The 16,004-nt window shown below is 40.1% G+C and overlaps 1 protein-coding gene and 1 long non-coding RNA gene across 2 annotated transcripts; both read right to left on the bottom strand.

Annotated features, from left to right (window-relative positions):
• Nucleotides 1-1,877: 1,877 nt before the first annotated feature.
• Nucleotides 1,878-14,680, bottom strand: LOC138946949 (von Willebrand factor D and EGF domain-containing protein-like). The gene is made up of 4 exons (XM_070318387.1): nt 14,442-14,680; nt 11,442-11,752; nt 5,275-5,429; nt 1,878-2,591 (listed from the first exon to the last, which is right to left on the bottom strand). Exons 2-4 carry the CDS (start codon nt 11,728-11,730, stop codon nt 2,355-2,357), a joined length of 681 nt encoding a protein of 226 aa, XP_070174488.1. The 5' UTR covers nt 11,731-11,752; nt 14,442-14,680; the 3' UTR covers nt 1,878-2,354.
• On the bottom strand, nt 10,207-11,057 carry LOC138946638 (uncharacterized). The gene is made up of 2 exons (XR_011449382.1): nt 10,926-11,057; nt 10,207-10,628 (listed from the first exon to the last, which is right to left on the bottom strand). It is a non-coding gene; the product is annotated as an uncharacterized lncRNA (long non-coding RNA).
• Nucleotides 14,681-16,004: the final 1,324 nt, after the last annotated feature.

Raw genomic sequence — 16,004 nt, 5'->3', positions numbered from 1 at the left:
CATAAGGTGTCGGACCGCAGGTCAAACAAGTCATCGGGCCGATTAACATCGGACCGGATGCGTGCCGCCGTAGTGCAGGTGTTCGGCCGCCTATCGGCCGCATCGTTGCCTCTTTGCAAAAGTTAGTCGGGCCAACACCCGCGTCGTATGTTTTGACGTCACCGGCCCGACTTTTTGAAGGGTGTTCGGCCGATTATCGGCCGCTAATGTCTTGCTGGCTGGGTCCACAGAGCTACCCCACCCCTTTACTTCTCTTCTTTTGTCTTATTTCTGCCTTACCAGTCCTTTCACCTATATTTCCTTCCAAGAAAACTCTCCCTACTATTCCCTGCAGTTTTCCAATTCTTTTCTTGTTGTCTTATTTCTACCTGACTGGATCCATCACCTTTATTTCACTTACCAGAAGCCTTCTTTTCCACATCCTTATTTCTCTGCCCCCCGCATGTCGTAAGAGGCGACTAACGGATTCTGTTTCTCCTTTTACCCTTGTTGAGTGGTTCTTGTATAGAATATGGTCAATGTTTGTAAAGATTTTAGTCAAGCAGTATGTAAGAAATGTTTAGTCCTTTGTACTGGAAACTTGCATTCTCCCAGTAAGGTCATATATTGTACTACGTTGCAAGCCCCTGGAGCAATTTTTTGATTAGTGGTTTTGTGAACAAGAAACACTTAACAAGTGGCTATATCCCATCTCCCCCCTTTCCCCTATCCCATCTCCCCCCTTTCCCTCGTCGCGATATAACCTTCGTGGTTGAAAACGACGTTAAACACCAAATAAAGAAAGAAAGATAGTAAAATAGTCTTTTATGTTTTTTATTTGTTCGATCTTCTTAGGATTATGGAGTTTTATGCACTGCCTTTTATAGTTAACTAGATTTTTGTATTTGAAATAGTCCATTGTAGTCGGTGTAGGCTTTAAGCTTATTTTAATCGTTTGTCCAGTATTTAATTTAATTCTCTATTTTACAAGATACAAGATACAAGAAATATTTGACATATTCATAATTGTATGAACTCAAATGTTTAGTGTTCTTAGTATGTCTTGTTAGGCTAAGTTCTTTTTAATCAGAGTATGTTTGCGTGTGCTTATACCTAGTGATATTGTAAAGCGCATAGTGCTTTTAGTTATGCGCTATAGAAATCTCCTTAATAAATAAATAAATAAATATACGGGATGAGTGATAAGTTGTAGTACAACTGAAATTTTTACTTGCAATTTCAATTGTCGTTTAAAAGCGTCTGTGTTTTAAAAGTTTTGTATGGATGTTGTGAATTTGTAGCTAGTACTTATCGTGACGTTTCATTTCTGTGCTTATTGAGAATTTTCCTCATTTTCCTCATAGTGGTTATAACATTGCTTTCTTGTGTAGCCCAATAAGATGCTTACATAATTTGGAATGAAGCTTTCCTATGCTTTGCAACAATATTCGAAATGCAAAATGATTGTAACAAACATATGCCCACAGTCGCATCATCTGACAATGCCGTTAGGATTCTCGTTGCCACTACAATATTGGCTGTCACAGTTATCATGCTTGATGTTACAGGTAATAGTGCAAGCTCCTATTTTCTTTTCTGTTTTTTGCCTTGTAAGTTCATGAATAAATCCAAAAACAAAGAGACTGCCAACGTTCCAAAATTATTAAATAAAATAAAATAATAAAATAAGTTGTGTTCCAACAACAACCTTTCTTGTTTTTTGATTTTGTAAGTACATGATTATAATGAACGTGCCTGAATTCAATGGCTGTGATAATGTGACGTTGGGTTAATGCGTGGCAAAGTTAACACATCTATTTGCATGAAATTTCTCCCATACAACAGTCAACACCGAATATATATATATATATATATATTTTTATTTTTTTTTGCTCTATCATTTGACATATTCATAATTTCTCAACGTTTTTATACAATTCATTTTTTTCCTGTACCTTGTCCAATGCAACAACAACAAAAACAAACACATAAACCGTTATAATCACTTTAAACACATAAGATATTTTACAGAAAAGCATAACTGCAGACCCCCAAGGCAAAACAAAAATCAAGATAAAACTAGGTGACATTTCCTTATCTTTAACAGATTTGTTTGCATTGCTGTTGAAATAAATTAGTATCGCTTCGATGTGTACCCGTGTGTCTAAGTATGGGTGTGTGTGTGCGTGCGTGTTTGTGTGCATGTTTGTAAGTGTGCGAGTAGACTGGTGTGTGTGTATGAATGTTTTTGCGTGCGTGTGTGTGTTTGTATTCAATTATGTGTTTGCGTGCGTGAACACTCATGCATGCGTTACGTGTGTGAGAGAGATGCAGAGTCAGACAATTCAAACGTCAAGAAGTGTTACGCAGGGTCTTCAGATTAACTTCATTCGTTCGACACAGTACGCATCAAAACAGCGAGGTGTGGGTTCCAGATTATAGAGATAGAAGGCGCCACAATTGCGGACAGTGAGGGGCTTCTGTTTATCAGGGGCGCAGCATCCATTAGTCCAGTGACCACATGCACGTGCAGCTGTCTCATGCCCCACTGCCGGCAGCTCCCCGCCCTGCAGGTCAAGCCAGTACGCAGCGTGGGTACCACACTGCGCCTTCTGAAACAGTTCAACACCGTATTAACAGCTATCGTGGTTTAGGCGTAGCGATTTTAAGGATGACAAGTATAATACGCTGTTAGTTTCAGTGCGTTTGTTTTCTGACGATTGCAGACGCACTTTCATCGCACATTTTTTCTGCATATGATTATATTGCTGCCCCGTCACGGCCAAACAGCACAGCATTCGTGCTCCACAAGTACCATTTTGGGGCTTTTGCCTTTGAAAAACACACACACACACCAACAACTTAAACGAATAAGAGCGAAACCTATACAGCCTTTGTAGTTTGTTTGTGAGGTAAACACGCGCGCGTGCGTCTCACAGGCCTGGCAAAACGATGACGTCCCTAGCTTGCGCTCCACACCTTTTGAGTTCGGAGATTGAGTTATGTTTAAGTTTAATTGTAATTTAGCTGTCATATCATGTTTTGTTGGAAAATAAGTAGATTCGGGTAATTTATAATCCTATGTCGAGTTGACAAGCAGTGGTAAGTAGAATTGCATGTCTGATTTGATTTGATTTGGAAAGAACGTCTGCTCGAGCTGAATTGTGATCACTTAAATTAACCGAAAGCACCTGAACGCGTGTTTATGTAAATATATTCTTTAACGTTACACTTCCGGAGCAATAGAGTCCCAAATCTTAAATTGGGTGATGTACGTGACTCCCCCTATCAGAATAGCAACAAAGAAGACTGTCGTGAATTTTGACACAGAGCGGAAGTACAATATTAAGAAAATTACCGTATTCCAAGTCTTGAAAAAGTCAATGCCAGGGCAAAGGTACTTTTTACATTTAGTCAAGTTTTAAACTAAATGTTTTAACGTAAAGGGGGGAATCGAGACGAGGGTTGTGGTGTATGTGTGTGTTGTGTGTGTGTGTGTGTGTGTGTGTCCAGAGAAAACTACTAGACCGATCTTCATGAAACTTGACATGAGAGATCCTGAGTATGGTATCTCTAGAAAAGAAATTTTTTGTGTGGATAAATGTCTTTGATGACGTCATATCCGGCTTTTCGTGAAAGTTGAGGCGGCACTGTCACGCTCTCATTTTTCAACCAAATTGGTTGAAATTTAGGTCAAGTAATCTTCGACGAAGCCCGCACTTTGGTATTGCATTTCAGCTTGGAGGCTTACAAATTAATTAATGAGTTTGCTCATTAAAGTTGTCATTAAAATCGATTTTTCGCAAACAGATTTAAAATTGATTGCATCGTATTCTTCATTACATTCTGAATTTAAAAATATATACATATGTCATGTTTACTCTTAAGATGTGATCACAATTAACGAAAATAGATTAATTAGTCTTACGATTAAAATGTAAGAAATCGATCCAACAATGATTTCATGTTATTCTTTATCATTTCCTGATTCCAAAAACATATAGATATGATAGGTTGTATTCAAAACAAGCTCAGAAAGTTAACAAGAATACAGAAAAATGCGCTTTTCTGATTAGCACAATACGCTACCGCGCTATTCTGGCGTGTTAATTTCACTGCGTTTTGCACGTGGGAGGTGAGCGATTTCCTTCTCGCGGGGATTGACGAAGCTGTACTGTCTTGGTGATAAAATACAGTGCGTTCAGTTTCATTCCGTGAGTTCGACAGCTTGACTAAATGTAGTAATTTCGCCTTACGCGACTTGTTCTACTGCTGCACTTGATTTACTAAGAGTTTTTTTTGTTTTTTTGCCTTAGAATATGACAGACGATAATTTTTAGCATGTACAGTACAAGTATATATATATATATGGGTGTGTTTTGAAAAACACTCCTGGGTTAGACAATTTAAGTGGCACATCCTTTCACTTTGTAAGGAAATACCACTGAAGCTGATGACTCAAGTTACGCTCACACACACAAACACACACACACACACTCACCCACCCACGCATACACCCACACACACATATAAACGCACACACACACACACACACACACACACACATACATACACACACACGCACGCACGCATATATATATATGTTTGTACTGTCCATGCTAATAATGTTCGTCTGCCATGTTCAAAGGTAAATAACTCTAAGTAAGTCAAGTGCAGCAATAAGAAAAGTGCCTTTGCCCTGGCAACACACACACACGTAGATACACACACACACACACACACACACAGAGGTATACACACACTCAGGTAGATACACACACACACACACACACACACACACGTAGATATACACACACACGTAGATATATATATACACACGCACACACACACACACACGTAGATATACACACACACACACGTAGATATATACACACACACACGTAGGTACACACACACACACGTAGATACACACACACACACACACACACACACACACACACACACACACACGTAGATATCAGGGGCGGATCAGTTGCTTTGTAAGGGGGGGGTCACTTTGAATCGAAAGTGAATGTGATGGGCGCGAAGCGCCCGAATTTGCTAGGGGGGTCCGGGGGCATGCTCCCCCGGAAATTTTTTTTGCCCAAAGAAGCAAAGTGGTGCCATTTGAACTTAGAAATGGTCATAGAATCAGCATAGAAACATCTTTTTTTTTTCTTCTTTTTTTTTTCTTTTTGGGGGCACGTGCCCCCTGTGCCCCCCCCCCCCCCCCCTCGTCCGCCCCTGGATATACACACGCACAAACGCCACCACCACCACCACGAGTCTACTCACAGGAACGCAGTATGTGGGTATGACGGCGTCAGTACCGTTGAGCAGGAAGCGATACCAGCCTGGAGTGAGGTCATCGTCACACAGCCCTTCGTCACTATTGTTGACGTCTTTCCTGACGTCATCTATTACGTTGTAGTTTGAGTTTGAACATGGACCTGAACAATTGAAAAATCACAGGAAAAACAAACGTTGAGTGTGTCTTGGAAACTTGAACCTGTTTGCTGGCATGAACTATTTGTATACATTACCTGTGCTTACCTGAATTGACAACTCACAGTGTGCCCTTGATGTATGTACAGGAATACACCGCAGGGGCGGAGCGGTCAAGCCAGAGTGGCTGATCTCAAACACAGTCAAAGGTCAAGGTCAATTAAGGTTTTTCCCTGCCGGGAGTGTTTAGTGTTTGCATTTTCTTGCTTGAAGTTGTTGAAACACAATTTTTTCCCCTTATGTTCTCTGTTCTGTTTATGTCCCAACAACATGCCTGTCTTTCCATTTCTCTTCCTTTAACCGTTTCATTTCAAAGAGAAAAGTAAAAACATATTCAAAACTACGGAGAATTTTCGCGTCACGAAGGAATTCAAAATGGCCGAGGGAGCAGGAAGGAACGATAATAAAAAAAAGTTTAATCATGCAGTAAGAGAAATGGAAAGAGAAAGTTTTTGTTGAGACAGAACAGAAAACTTAGGACGGAAAACTTTTTTCACCAACTTCAAGGGAGAGAATGCAAACACTAAACACTCCCGGTCATGACCTTGACCTTTTGTTTGTTTTCGCATTCAGTTCTTTTCGTACGGCAATTTCAGCTTGTAAAATAAACAAATTTTCGAACATTTTCTGATAAATAATGTTTGGAGATACCTTGTATTGAATTATCTCTATATATATATACGACTTGTGTCTATGTGTGTGTGTGTGTGTGTGTGTGTGTGTGTGTGTGTTCGCGATTCACGGCCAAAGTTCTCGATGGATCTGCTTCAAATTTGGTGGGCATATTCAGGTAGACCCCGGACACAACCTGGTCGATGAGAATTTTCAACACGTGCTCTCAGCGCGCAGCGCTGAACCGATTTTGGTTTTTCTGTTCATCTTCCCAGATCCATTCCCAGTAACTCTTCCTTATCTTCTCCAGTGTTTTGCGTTTATCTCCCTTCCTTCGTGTGGCGTTAATCCATATTCCCGTTACTATTTTTAGAAGGTCACTGTCCACAACGCTCAATCCATATTCCCGTTACTATTTTTAGAAGGTCACTGTCCACAACGCTTTCATCCCGGCGAAGCCGGGTATTACTCTTCCTTATCTTCTCCAGTGTTTTGCGCGTTTATCTTCCTTCCTTCGTGCGCCGGCGAAGCCGGTGTGACGTTTTCATCTTTCGCCGTGGTGATATTTCGATTCTCGGCCTCGTTGATCTAGTATAAACTCTACACTGAACAAAAAACCACCCTTCGATAGTACTGATGAGCGACCTTGTGTACCTTACATTCATGGGGCCAAATTTGTCCAACCAATTTTTTTTATTTAACTTAGAAATTTGATTCATCTTAAAATGTTTCCCTTCTTACTCAAGGGACGTAACCACTCGATCGGTACACGTTTTCGAATAAATCGATTTTGGGGGTGAAATCTATTACATTTAACCACCAATTTTCTTCACATGCAAGTAACTGACATGCTTTTCGTCCATAAATAATTTCACTTCTTAATTTTACCAGGAAACAACATTTCAGTCTTGAGTATATATCGAGGGGGAAATATGTACACAGGCGAAAGATGAAATCGTGACACCGGCGTACACCCGGCAAAGTCGGGTCCCCGGCGAAGCCGAGTATTCGGCTCTACTTCTTCCCGGCGAAGCCGGCTACCCGGCAAAGCGGGTATTCATCTAGTAGTATATACACAAAGAAAAAAAATGAAGCTTAGAAGTCAATTCTTGATTCCCCTAAATAATGAAAACTGCTTTCCCTAAACAATTCATTGTTTAGGGAAAGCAGTTTTCATTATTTAGCGAATCTGCTAAATAATGCATTATATAGGTAAACAATGATTTATTCAGCAACTGCCCACTTTATCCACCCCAAAAATATTATTTTGTGAAATAAGTGATTATTTGTGTAAACAATACATTATTTACGTAAACAATGAATTATTTACGTAAACAATGAATGGTTTACGTAAACAAAAAATTATTTAGAATTTTTTACATTGTTTATAAACAATTACTTATTTAGCACATGAGCTTCTAAATAATGATTATTTAGCTAAAACTGGTGAAAAAACCATGAAAAAGTATCCAAATAATTATTTGACAAACAGAATGCCATATATTCCATGCCATACAGGGCTAAAACGCTTCGCATAACATAATCAAACACACAACCGTTGGAGAATATCACGGTTTGATATGACTACCAAAGACAGCATTCAGATTTGAAAAATAGAACGCTCAAATACTAATTCTAAGACCTTTCTCGTGTGTGTTGTCATCTATTCAACACCCAAAACGAACCCTGTAGCTCTCGGCTTAATTCCAAATCTATATCTCTAGGAATAGCTCATGAAATACTCAGGGGCGAAAGGAAGGACGAAAATTATAACTTGCGCAAAAAGGAGACACAATGAAAATTACAGTCTGGGATTCTCTCTCAAAACCTAGCCGTTTTCAATTCGAGTAACTCTGCGCTCAAACGTTTATTTTAAGGTATTCATGTTATGCAGTAACATAATTACAACTCCCAACCTTAATTGTATAGCTCTTGCGGCGATGAGAGACAGTTTTTGTTGTTAGATATTATCACTTTAACATTTTGGGTGTTAAAACTCATTTTCTCATCAAGGAAAGTATTCAGATTTTAACATTGGTTTTGGTTCTTATCTTCATCGTAAACAGGTTTAGAATAAGAAGTAAATAGTTAGTTTCAAACAATCTCCCTGCAATGTTTGGACCAAATTCCAAAAGGGTTTCGAAAGAAAGATAGTTGTCTGTTGTTTCCGATAGCCAATGAACTCATCAACAAGTCGCGTAAGGCGAAAATACAACATTTAGTCAAGTAGCTGTCGAACTCACAGAATGAAACTGAACGCAATGCAACGCAGCAAGACCGTCCACCGCTCACGGCAAAGGCAGTGAAATTGACAAGAAGAGCGGGGTAGTAGTTGCGCTGGGAAGGATAGCACGCTTTTCTGTACCTCTCTTTGTTTTAACTTTCTGAGCGTGTTTTTAATCCAAACATATCATATCTTTTGGAATCAGGAGCCGACAAGGAATAAGATGAAAGTGTTTTTGAATTGATTTCGAAAATTTAATTTTGATAATAATTTTTATATATTTAATTTTCAGAGCTTGTTTTTAATCCAAATATAACATATTTATATGTTTTTGGAATCAGCAAATGATGGAAAATAAGATGAACGTAAATTTGGATCGTTTTATAAAAAAAAATTTTTTTTTACAATTTTCAGATTTGTAATGACCAAAGTCATTAATTAATTTTTAAGCCACCAAGCTGAAATGCAATACCGAAGTCCGGGTTTTGTCGAACATTACTTGACCAAAATTTCAACCAATTTGGTTGAAAAATGAGGGCGTGACAGTGCCGCCTCAACTTTCACGAAAAGCCGGATATGACGTCATCAAGGACATTTATCAAAAAAATGAAAAAAACGTATTGGGATTTCATACCCCGGAACTCTCATGTCAAATTTCATAAAGATCGGTCCAGTAGTCTGAATCGCTCTACACACACACACAGACAGACACACACACACACACACACACACACACACACACACGCGCACACACACACGCACGCACATACACCACGACCCTCGTCTCGATTCCCCCCTCTACGTTAAAACATTTAGTCAAAACTTGACTAAATGTAATAAAAACCCACTCTGCACCATTCTGATCATCCTCGCTCCACGGCTATCGCCAGTTATCTCTCTGACCGGACGCTAAAGTCCTACGCAAATCTATCAAAACAAGAATACAGATTTATCTCCCATATGTTGTTCGCGAGCAGTGTTCGCGAGACGAAAATGATTGCAGATTGGCCGACTTCGACAGTGATCTCCGTTCTGTTCTTCACAGTTATGATAAAGACATCGTTCTAATGTCAAAACAAGTCGAAATTTTGGGAATGCTGCCGGAAGGAGACCGTAATATATGGTTGCATCACTGTCAGAAAAAATCGTCTGCTCCAGCGAGCGCCGAAACCAAACGGTTGATTATCACGTGACACTTTCGCCATATTAAGAGTTGTTTGCACAGTAAATACAGCCGCGAAAAATAGCTCGCTTGAAACTGTCTTACATATCAATTCCTTTGTAATTTAAAAATTACACAACACCATGAACAATCATTATCGACGATCGCGAATCTGCTTATATCCATAACACATTACGAAAAGATCTAAATATGTAAAAAAAATCGATTTCCTCGCCAGACAAGGAAAACCAAGGCATCCTGTCAGGGAGAGAATGAGCCGAACTCATTTTGACCTGAGGTCAGGATGACTCTGCACAAGAAGCAGTCAGAATATTGACTGTTTGTCTGTGTTCAAGTGGAGAAAGCATCTTATTTCTTTCACTCAAAAGTCTGGACGGATCTGAGGTAGCGAGCAGAACCTGGGAAGGGCCGTGCTTTGAAGTTGTAAATTCAGACATCCATTGTGCAAAAACTAATTCAAGTAACTATTCAACAAATACATTTCATAAACAACCATGTCATTTGCTACCCCTAATACGTGTTTGTGGCGGTTCGGCATGCCCTAAAGTCTCACAGTATCTGTTACGGAGGGTATTTGCGTGAAAGTGTCTGTGTGTATTAATTACTCTATCAGAAAAATGCATGTTCTACTCTGTTTACTAACTCACTTCGTCTCACACAAACACAACACTCAAACTAGGCACAAAGACTGAAACACGATTACTGCCCTTTGCCCTCGTACCTATATTTAAACAACGCAACAAAATACAAATATGATATCTCTCATACAATCAACAATTCTCTTGCATTCACTGTAATAATAATGATAATAGCTTATGTAGCACGTGGAAGAATAACCGGTTCTCGCTGACGTCGTCACTTGTTTCACACAATCCTTCTGTTAATCATGCTTCCTGTTAATCACAGTATTTCTTACGCACATTTCACATGTTACGTATTCTCCAATATCACGCCAATGACAATAACGCTCATGGTGATATGGGGTGGGGTTCCACCGGTCCCAGAATTCCTGCGCTGCGTTACAACCTTGCGCCCACAATCAAACGATCCGTGGCGCCAAGGAGGGGATGCCAGTCTTCTTCCATCTTCCCCGCAGCCGAGGGCATCCTCTCTCCCACCGGGGTGCTGTGTAAAAAGTTTATGCTACCGTAAGTCTCAACCACTCAATTCTTAGATAAACTTCTCCACAAAATAATAATTCCACTCTTACTCAATATTATTCATTCATCTGTCAACTAGCTTATGCTGTTACAGTATTACAACAGCTCATTTACAAATTACTCCCATTACGAAAGAACATAAAAACATTCCTTTCCAAAATGGCTGACAACAGCTCACGCTTCTTCAACCCACTTCACAACATTATTCTCACAGTCATTTCACAGGTCAACATTACTGAACAAAATACAATTCAATAAATACCTGTATATTCACAGCATTGAATCACACATGATTCATCCAAAACATGAGTCGTATAACATCCGACCTCAATGTCACTTGAGCAACATTCTGAAAACGTGGAGACACGAGCAAACACGTCTGTCTCCCCTGACCGTCAGCAATGTTCTGCTTGAACACAAACCAATATGGCTACCTCCCTGTTAGTAATCTCTCTCTCATTGGTCAATCCTAAAACCCAGTAACCAATGAAAATAATTATAGTTTGCAAAATCAGGTCACCCCATTTCAACCGGTGACCCTTCCCACACGCAGTCAAGTCATGCAGACCCAAAAGTATGGCAAGCCAATCTGTACACATTTTTCAAACACTTGTTAGACTGAACTATGTACGAATCCATTTGTCACAGTATCACAAGTAATGCAAAAGTATGCACTCAATTAGATTAGTCATAGTAAATTCATAATACTGTGCAAATGAATTATCGATAACTAATTAAATTTAAAAAAGTATTATAACAAAACATAGTATAGTATTACCAGCATTTTCGTTTACGAAGAGTCGATCACCATTTGTTGACTGACCAGTAGCGCTTGATGTCCACTCGATACGATGACCTCTGCAACCCTGCCCTTCAAAGGTGAAGCCCTCGCAGCCATCTTGCTGCTGACAGAGAATAGCGCAGTGACTGGTGCTGACAGCTGGACTCTGGAGAACAGTGTCTTCAGTGACCACGCCCTTCTCGTAGCGGTTGTAGATCTCAGTCTGCATGACGTCTACCGCACCCACTAGGGTCCATCCGGTAGCAAGAATGAAGAGAGCGGACATTGTCGTCGGTAGCAGTAGTAGGCTGTCAAATCACCAAGCAGACATACGACGAGGTTTGTTTTGTTACATTTAGTCAAGTTTTGACTAAATGTTTTAACATAGAGGGGGAATCGAGACGAGGGTCGTGGTGTATGTGTGTGTGTCTGTGTGTGTGTGTGTGTGTGTGTGTGTGTGTGTGTGTGTGTGTGTGTGTGTGTGTTTCTGTGTGTCTGTGTGTGTGTGTAGAGCGATTCAGAGTAAACTACTGGACCGATCTTTATGAAATTTTACATGAGAGTTCCTGGGTATGGTATCCCCAGACGTTTTTTTCATTTTTTCGATAAATGTCTTTAATGACGTCATATCCGACTTTTTGTAAAAGTTGAGGCGGCACTGTCACACCCTCATTTTCAAGCAAATTGATTGAACATTTTGTAAAGCAATCTTCGACGAAGGCCGGACTTCGGTATTGCATTTCAGCTTGGTGTCTTAAAAATTAATTAATGACTTTGGTCATGAAAAAGCTGAAAATTGTAATAATTTTGTTTTATATAAAACGATCCAAATTTACGTTTATCTTATTCTACATCATTTCATGATTCCAAAAACATATAAATATGTTATATTTGAATTACAAACAATCTCTGAAAATTAAAAATATAAAAATTATGATCAAAATTAAATTTGCGAAATCGATTTAAAAACAATTGCATCTTATTCCTTGTCGGTTCCTGATTCCAAAAACATATAGATATGATATGTTTGGATTAAAAACACGCTCAGAAAGTTAAAACGAAGAGAGGCACAGAAAAGCGTGCTATGCAGCACAGCGAAACCACTACCGCGCTAAACAGGCTCGTCAGTTTCACTCCGTTTTGCACAAGCGGCGGACTACGGTCATTGTGAAACAAGAAGAGCAAACGCTCGATCGAGTCACTTTCGCAGTTCTGAATATTATATGAGGCATCAGATGGACAGGAAGAAATTGCTATTCACAACACAATGAGTCACGTTCACATAAAATTTGAGCCCGGTCACTTTTATAGTTTCCGAGAAAAGCCCAACGTTAAGTTGTGTGTTGCCGAACAGAAAAGGCTAGTTATCTCCCTTGTTTTTCTGATAACGTTCGTAAAAGGCTACAGATGTAAATACTTTGATGTAAAGAATAATCCTACAAAGTTTCAATCACATCCGATGAACTTTGTCAAAGATATAAAATGTCTAATTTTTCCTTTGACGCTGACCTGTGACCTTGAAAAAGGTCAAAGGTCAACGAAACCATCGTTAAAGTGTAGAGGTCATTGGAGGTCACGACTAAACAAAATATGAGCCCGATCGCTTTGATAGTTTCCGAGAAAAGTCCAACGTTAAGGTGGTGTCTACGGACGGCCGGCCGGACGGCCGGCCGGACGGCCGGCCGGCCGGCCGGACAGACTAACACTGACCGATTACATAGAGTCACTTTTTCTCAAGTGACTCAAAAATGCAGTGCGTTCAGTTTCATTCTGTGAGTTCCACAGCTTGACTAAATGTAGTAATTTCGCCTTACGCGACTTGTTTAAATTTGCTTTGGACACGGTCCTCCCTTAGTATTCATCCGTTGGCAGTTTTACTGTGTAGCAACAATTGACAGTACCTTTGTCTTCATCACTTTCAGTTGTCAACCTTGAAGTCTGTGTCAGGATGTATGTGGCCTTCTGGGACAGCTGTTAATAGATAATTTTCATTAAAGGCACAGTGCGCCTCCCGTAAACCATCACAGATACTGTCAGGCTTTTACACACAGTACAAACATCCTTCCATTTGAATGCTCACCAAACGGGAACATCCTAGGTGCCCTACGTAAAGAGCGAGCAATTTTCAAAGAATTAATTTTGCGGATTGTCTCAGTAGACAATCGGACCGTGGTGCGTTTTGGCGCTAGACCTAACTTTTAAAATCTAAATAATAAATTGACAGCTTGTTACACAACCATTCTTAAATCATAAAGGAATTCTTTTTTCATCAAGACAAGATCAGTACAATTCGAAGTTTTGAAAGTTTGAAAAAAGAAACGCCTGGAAGCAGGGTCACGCAAGGTCGTGGTTCTCGTATCAGACGACGGTGTATGCCTATCGCCAGTTCCTCTGAACAGTCAAAAGCCATCGCGAGAGTTCTTGTGAACCACAGCCGTTTGTTTCGTGCATAGTCAGGGGTACATAATAACGTGCTATTGCAGATATGCTCACAGCGAGTCGCATTCAAATTACTAACTGACGACTGCATTGTGAAAAAGGGAAACTGGATCACACGGGTTCACGATGGCTCAGGGGTAAGATAAACCACGCACAAATTAATTCTTTGAAAATTGCTCGCTCTTTACGGAGGGCACCTAGGATGTTCTCAAGCGGTGAGTGTTTAAATGAAAGGGTGTTTGTACTGTGTGTAAAAGCCTGACAGTATCTGTGATGGTTAACGGGAGGCTATACTGTGTCTTTAACCATTGCCTCATTCGGTTGTGTCTTCCCTGCAAGCGGCCGACATATCCAAGAGAAGTTTTGTGTAATTAGTGTCTGTCTGTGCACTTAAAAGAACAATGGGTTTATATTTTTGAACGTAACGTTTTGTTTTGTCAATAGTTACACGTTCCAACAACATACCTTTTTTATATATAATTTTCCCATAAGTGTCTAATAACAAATCTCTTTTGAAAAACAAACAACCTAGATGTCGCAACATACTTAACAACTTACGTGTAATGCAGCAGAGATACGCCCCGTGACTAGTGCCTTACAGTGGAGTTGTTGAAGAACATCTGGCCTGTGGTTCCCGGTAGCCACTGCATGCGTGTTGAGTCTTTGACACGCTGCTGCGAATAATCGATTCCATTACGCATGCGCATATGTGATAAAGTTCAGAACTGATCGACGTGGAACTCCATCTCATCGGACTGTCCTTTGTCTCTCGAGCCTCCTTGTTGCTTGTTCTGTGTCTGCGGATGCGGTCTTGTGTGCTCAATAGCTATGCCCAAGCTGTGTTCTTTAATCTATTTTCTTTAATGCTTGCTCTCACACAATGCTGGATTCCCCTTGCGAGTAGAACTCGCCAATAAATTGTAATGATCGGGATATGGTCGCGAGACATTCGTAAATGTTCTTAACTACTCGCCACCATTCATCTATTGTTGCGAACATTAGAAACATGATATGCTCCAAAGATTCGCAAGGAAGGCATTTTTCGCAACATACTCGTAGATATTTGCAAGCCATTCGTAATCATCGCAATGTATCCGTAGCGCTCGCAAGGCATTTGCAAACATTCGTTATGTCTTTTCCTTACGAATTATGCGAACATCTTGCGAATGTGTTACAATGCGAATGGCTTACGAATTTCTAAAGAATGTTTGGACCATTTCTTGCCAAGCCATAAGAATGTTGCGAAAGTCTTACGAACTCTTACGAGTGACTGCGATTGTTTGAGAATGCCCTATTACAAATATCTTGCAAATGTCTTGGAACTAAACGGCGATTTTGTTGCGAATATTGCTCATTCCGGCGGCCGGGGGGTGTCGCTAGGGTAGCCCAAAATGATATAAAATGTCCGATCTCCCCCTCTCCTTCAATCATTCGTAAATCAATCGCTTCATTTGTAGGGTGTTTGTAAGCACTTGCAAGGCCACTCGCAAAATTCTTAATAAATTCGCAAGAAATTCGTATATGGATTTGTATGCATTCGCAATGATTGGCAAAAATTCGCAACCATTCCGGGCATTCGTAAGACATTCGCAAGGATTCAAATATTCAATATTTTTCCTCTCCATTCTTCTCTTTTTATTGCCGAACACAATATTTTCATTATCGCAAGGATGTTCGGGACTGTGTGAGACCAGCATAGAGAAACTTGAAGTTCGCAAAGGTATACTCTTTGAAAACTGAATGCCTCTTGTGCAACGACTTTGTATATATTTGTTTCAAAATGTGCATGGACATTTTTCTGGGAGCTAAGGAACGTTCGCTTGGGTATCGACATTTGCTGGCAAGGAAGAAGGGTTTGTTTTCTTCCACTTGGCAACACACACACACACACACACACGCACACACACAAGTAATTGATGAGCAGAAAGACAAGCTCGCGGCATCAGCAAGGACATAGTACCAGACACTTTACACTCAATCTATTAAACAAACAGCTAGATCGTTTATCTGAATGTACAATTCAGCGGTACGGAAATGCAGTGTGCAGGAGGCCTATTAAAACTGGTAGTTTTCCGAAGGACATCAAAACGGAATCAAGAATCAATACCAGCCAAGATTCTT

The sequence above is a fragment of the Littorina saxatilis genome, linkage group LG14 (genome assembly GCF_037325665.1).
Source record: "Littorina saxatilis isolate snail1 linkage group LG14, US_GU_Lsax_2.0, whole genome shotgun sequence".
Classification (NCBI taxonomy): Eukaryota; Metazoa; Mollusca; class Gastropoda; order Littorinimorpha; family Littorinidae; genus Littorina; species Littorina saxatilis.
Note: the sequence above shows the minus strand (reverse complement) of the source record. Positions and strands in the feature narration are given on the sequence as shown.

Bases quoted from the DNA above. Each gene is read 5' to 3' on its own strand.
- LOC138946949 (XM_070318387.1), bottom strand. From the start codon at position 11,730: ATGTCCGCTCTCTTCATTCTTGCTACCGGATGGACCCTAGTGGGTGCG. The intron at 5,430-11,441 runs GTAATACTATAC...TCAATTGTTCAG, and splicing joins CTTCGTAAACGAAAATGCTG to GTCCATGTTCAAACTCAAAC. The intron at 2,592-5,274 runs GTGAGTAGACTC...GAACTGTTTCAG, and splicing joins TACCCACATACTGCGTTCCT to AAGGCGCAGTGTGGTACCCA.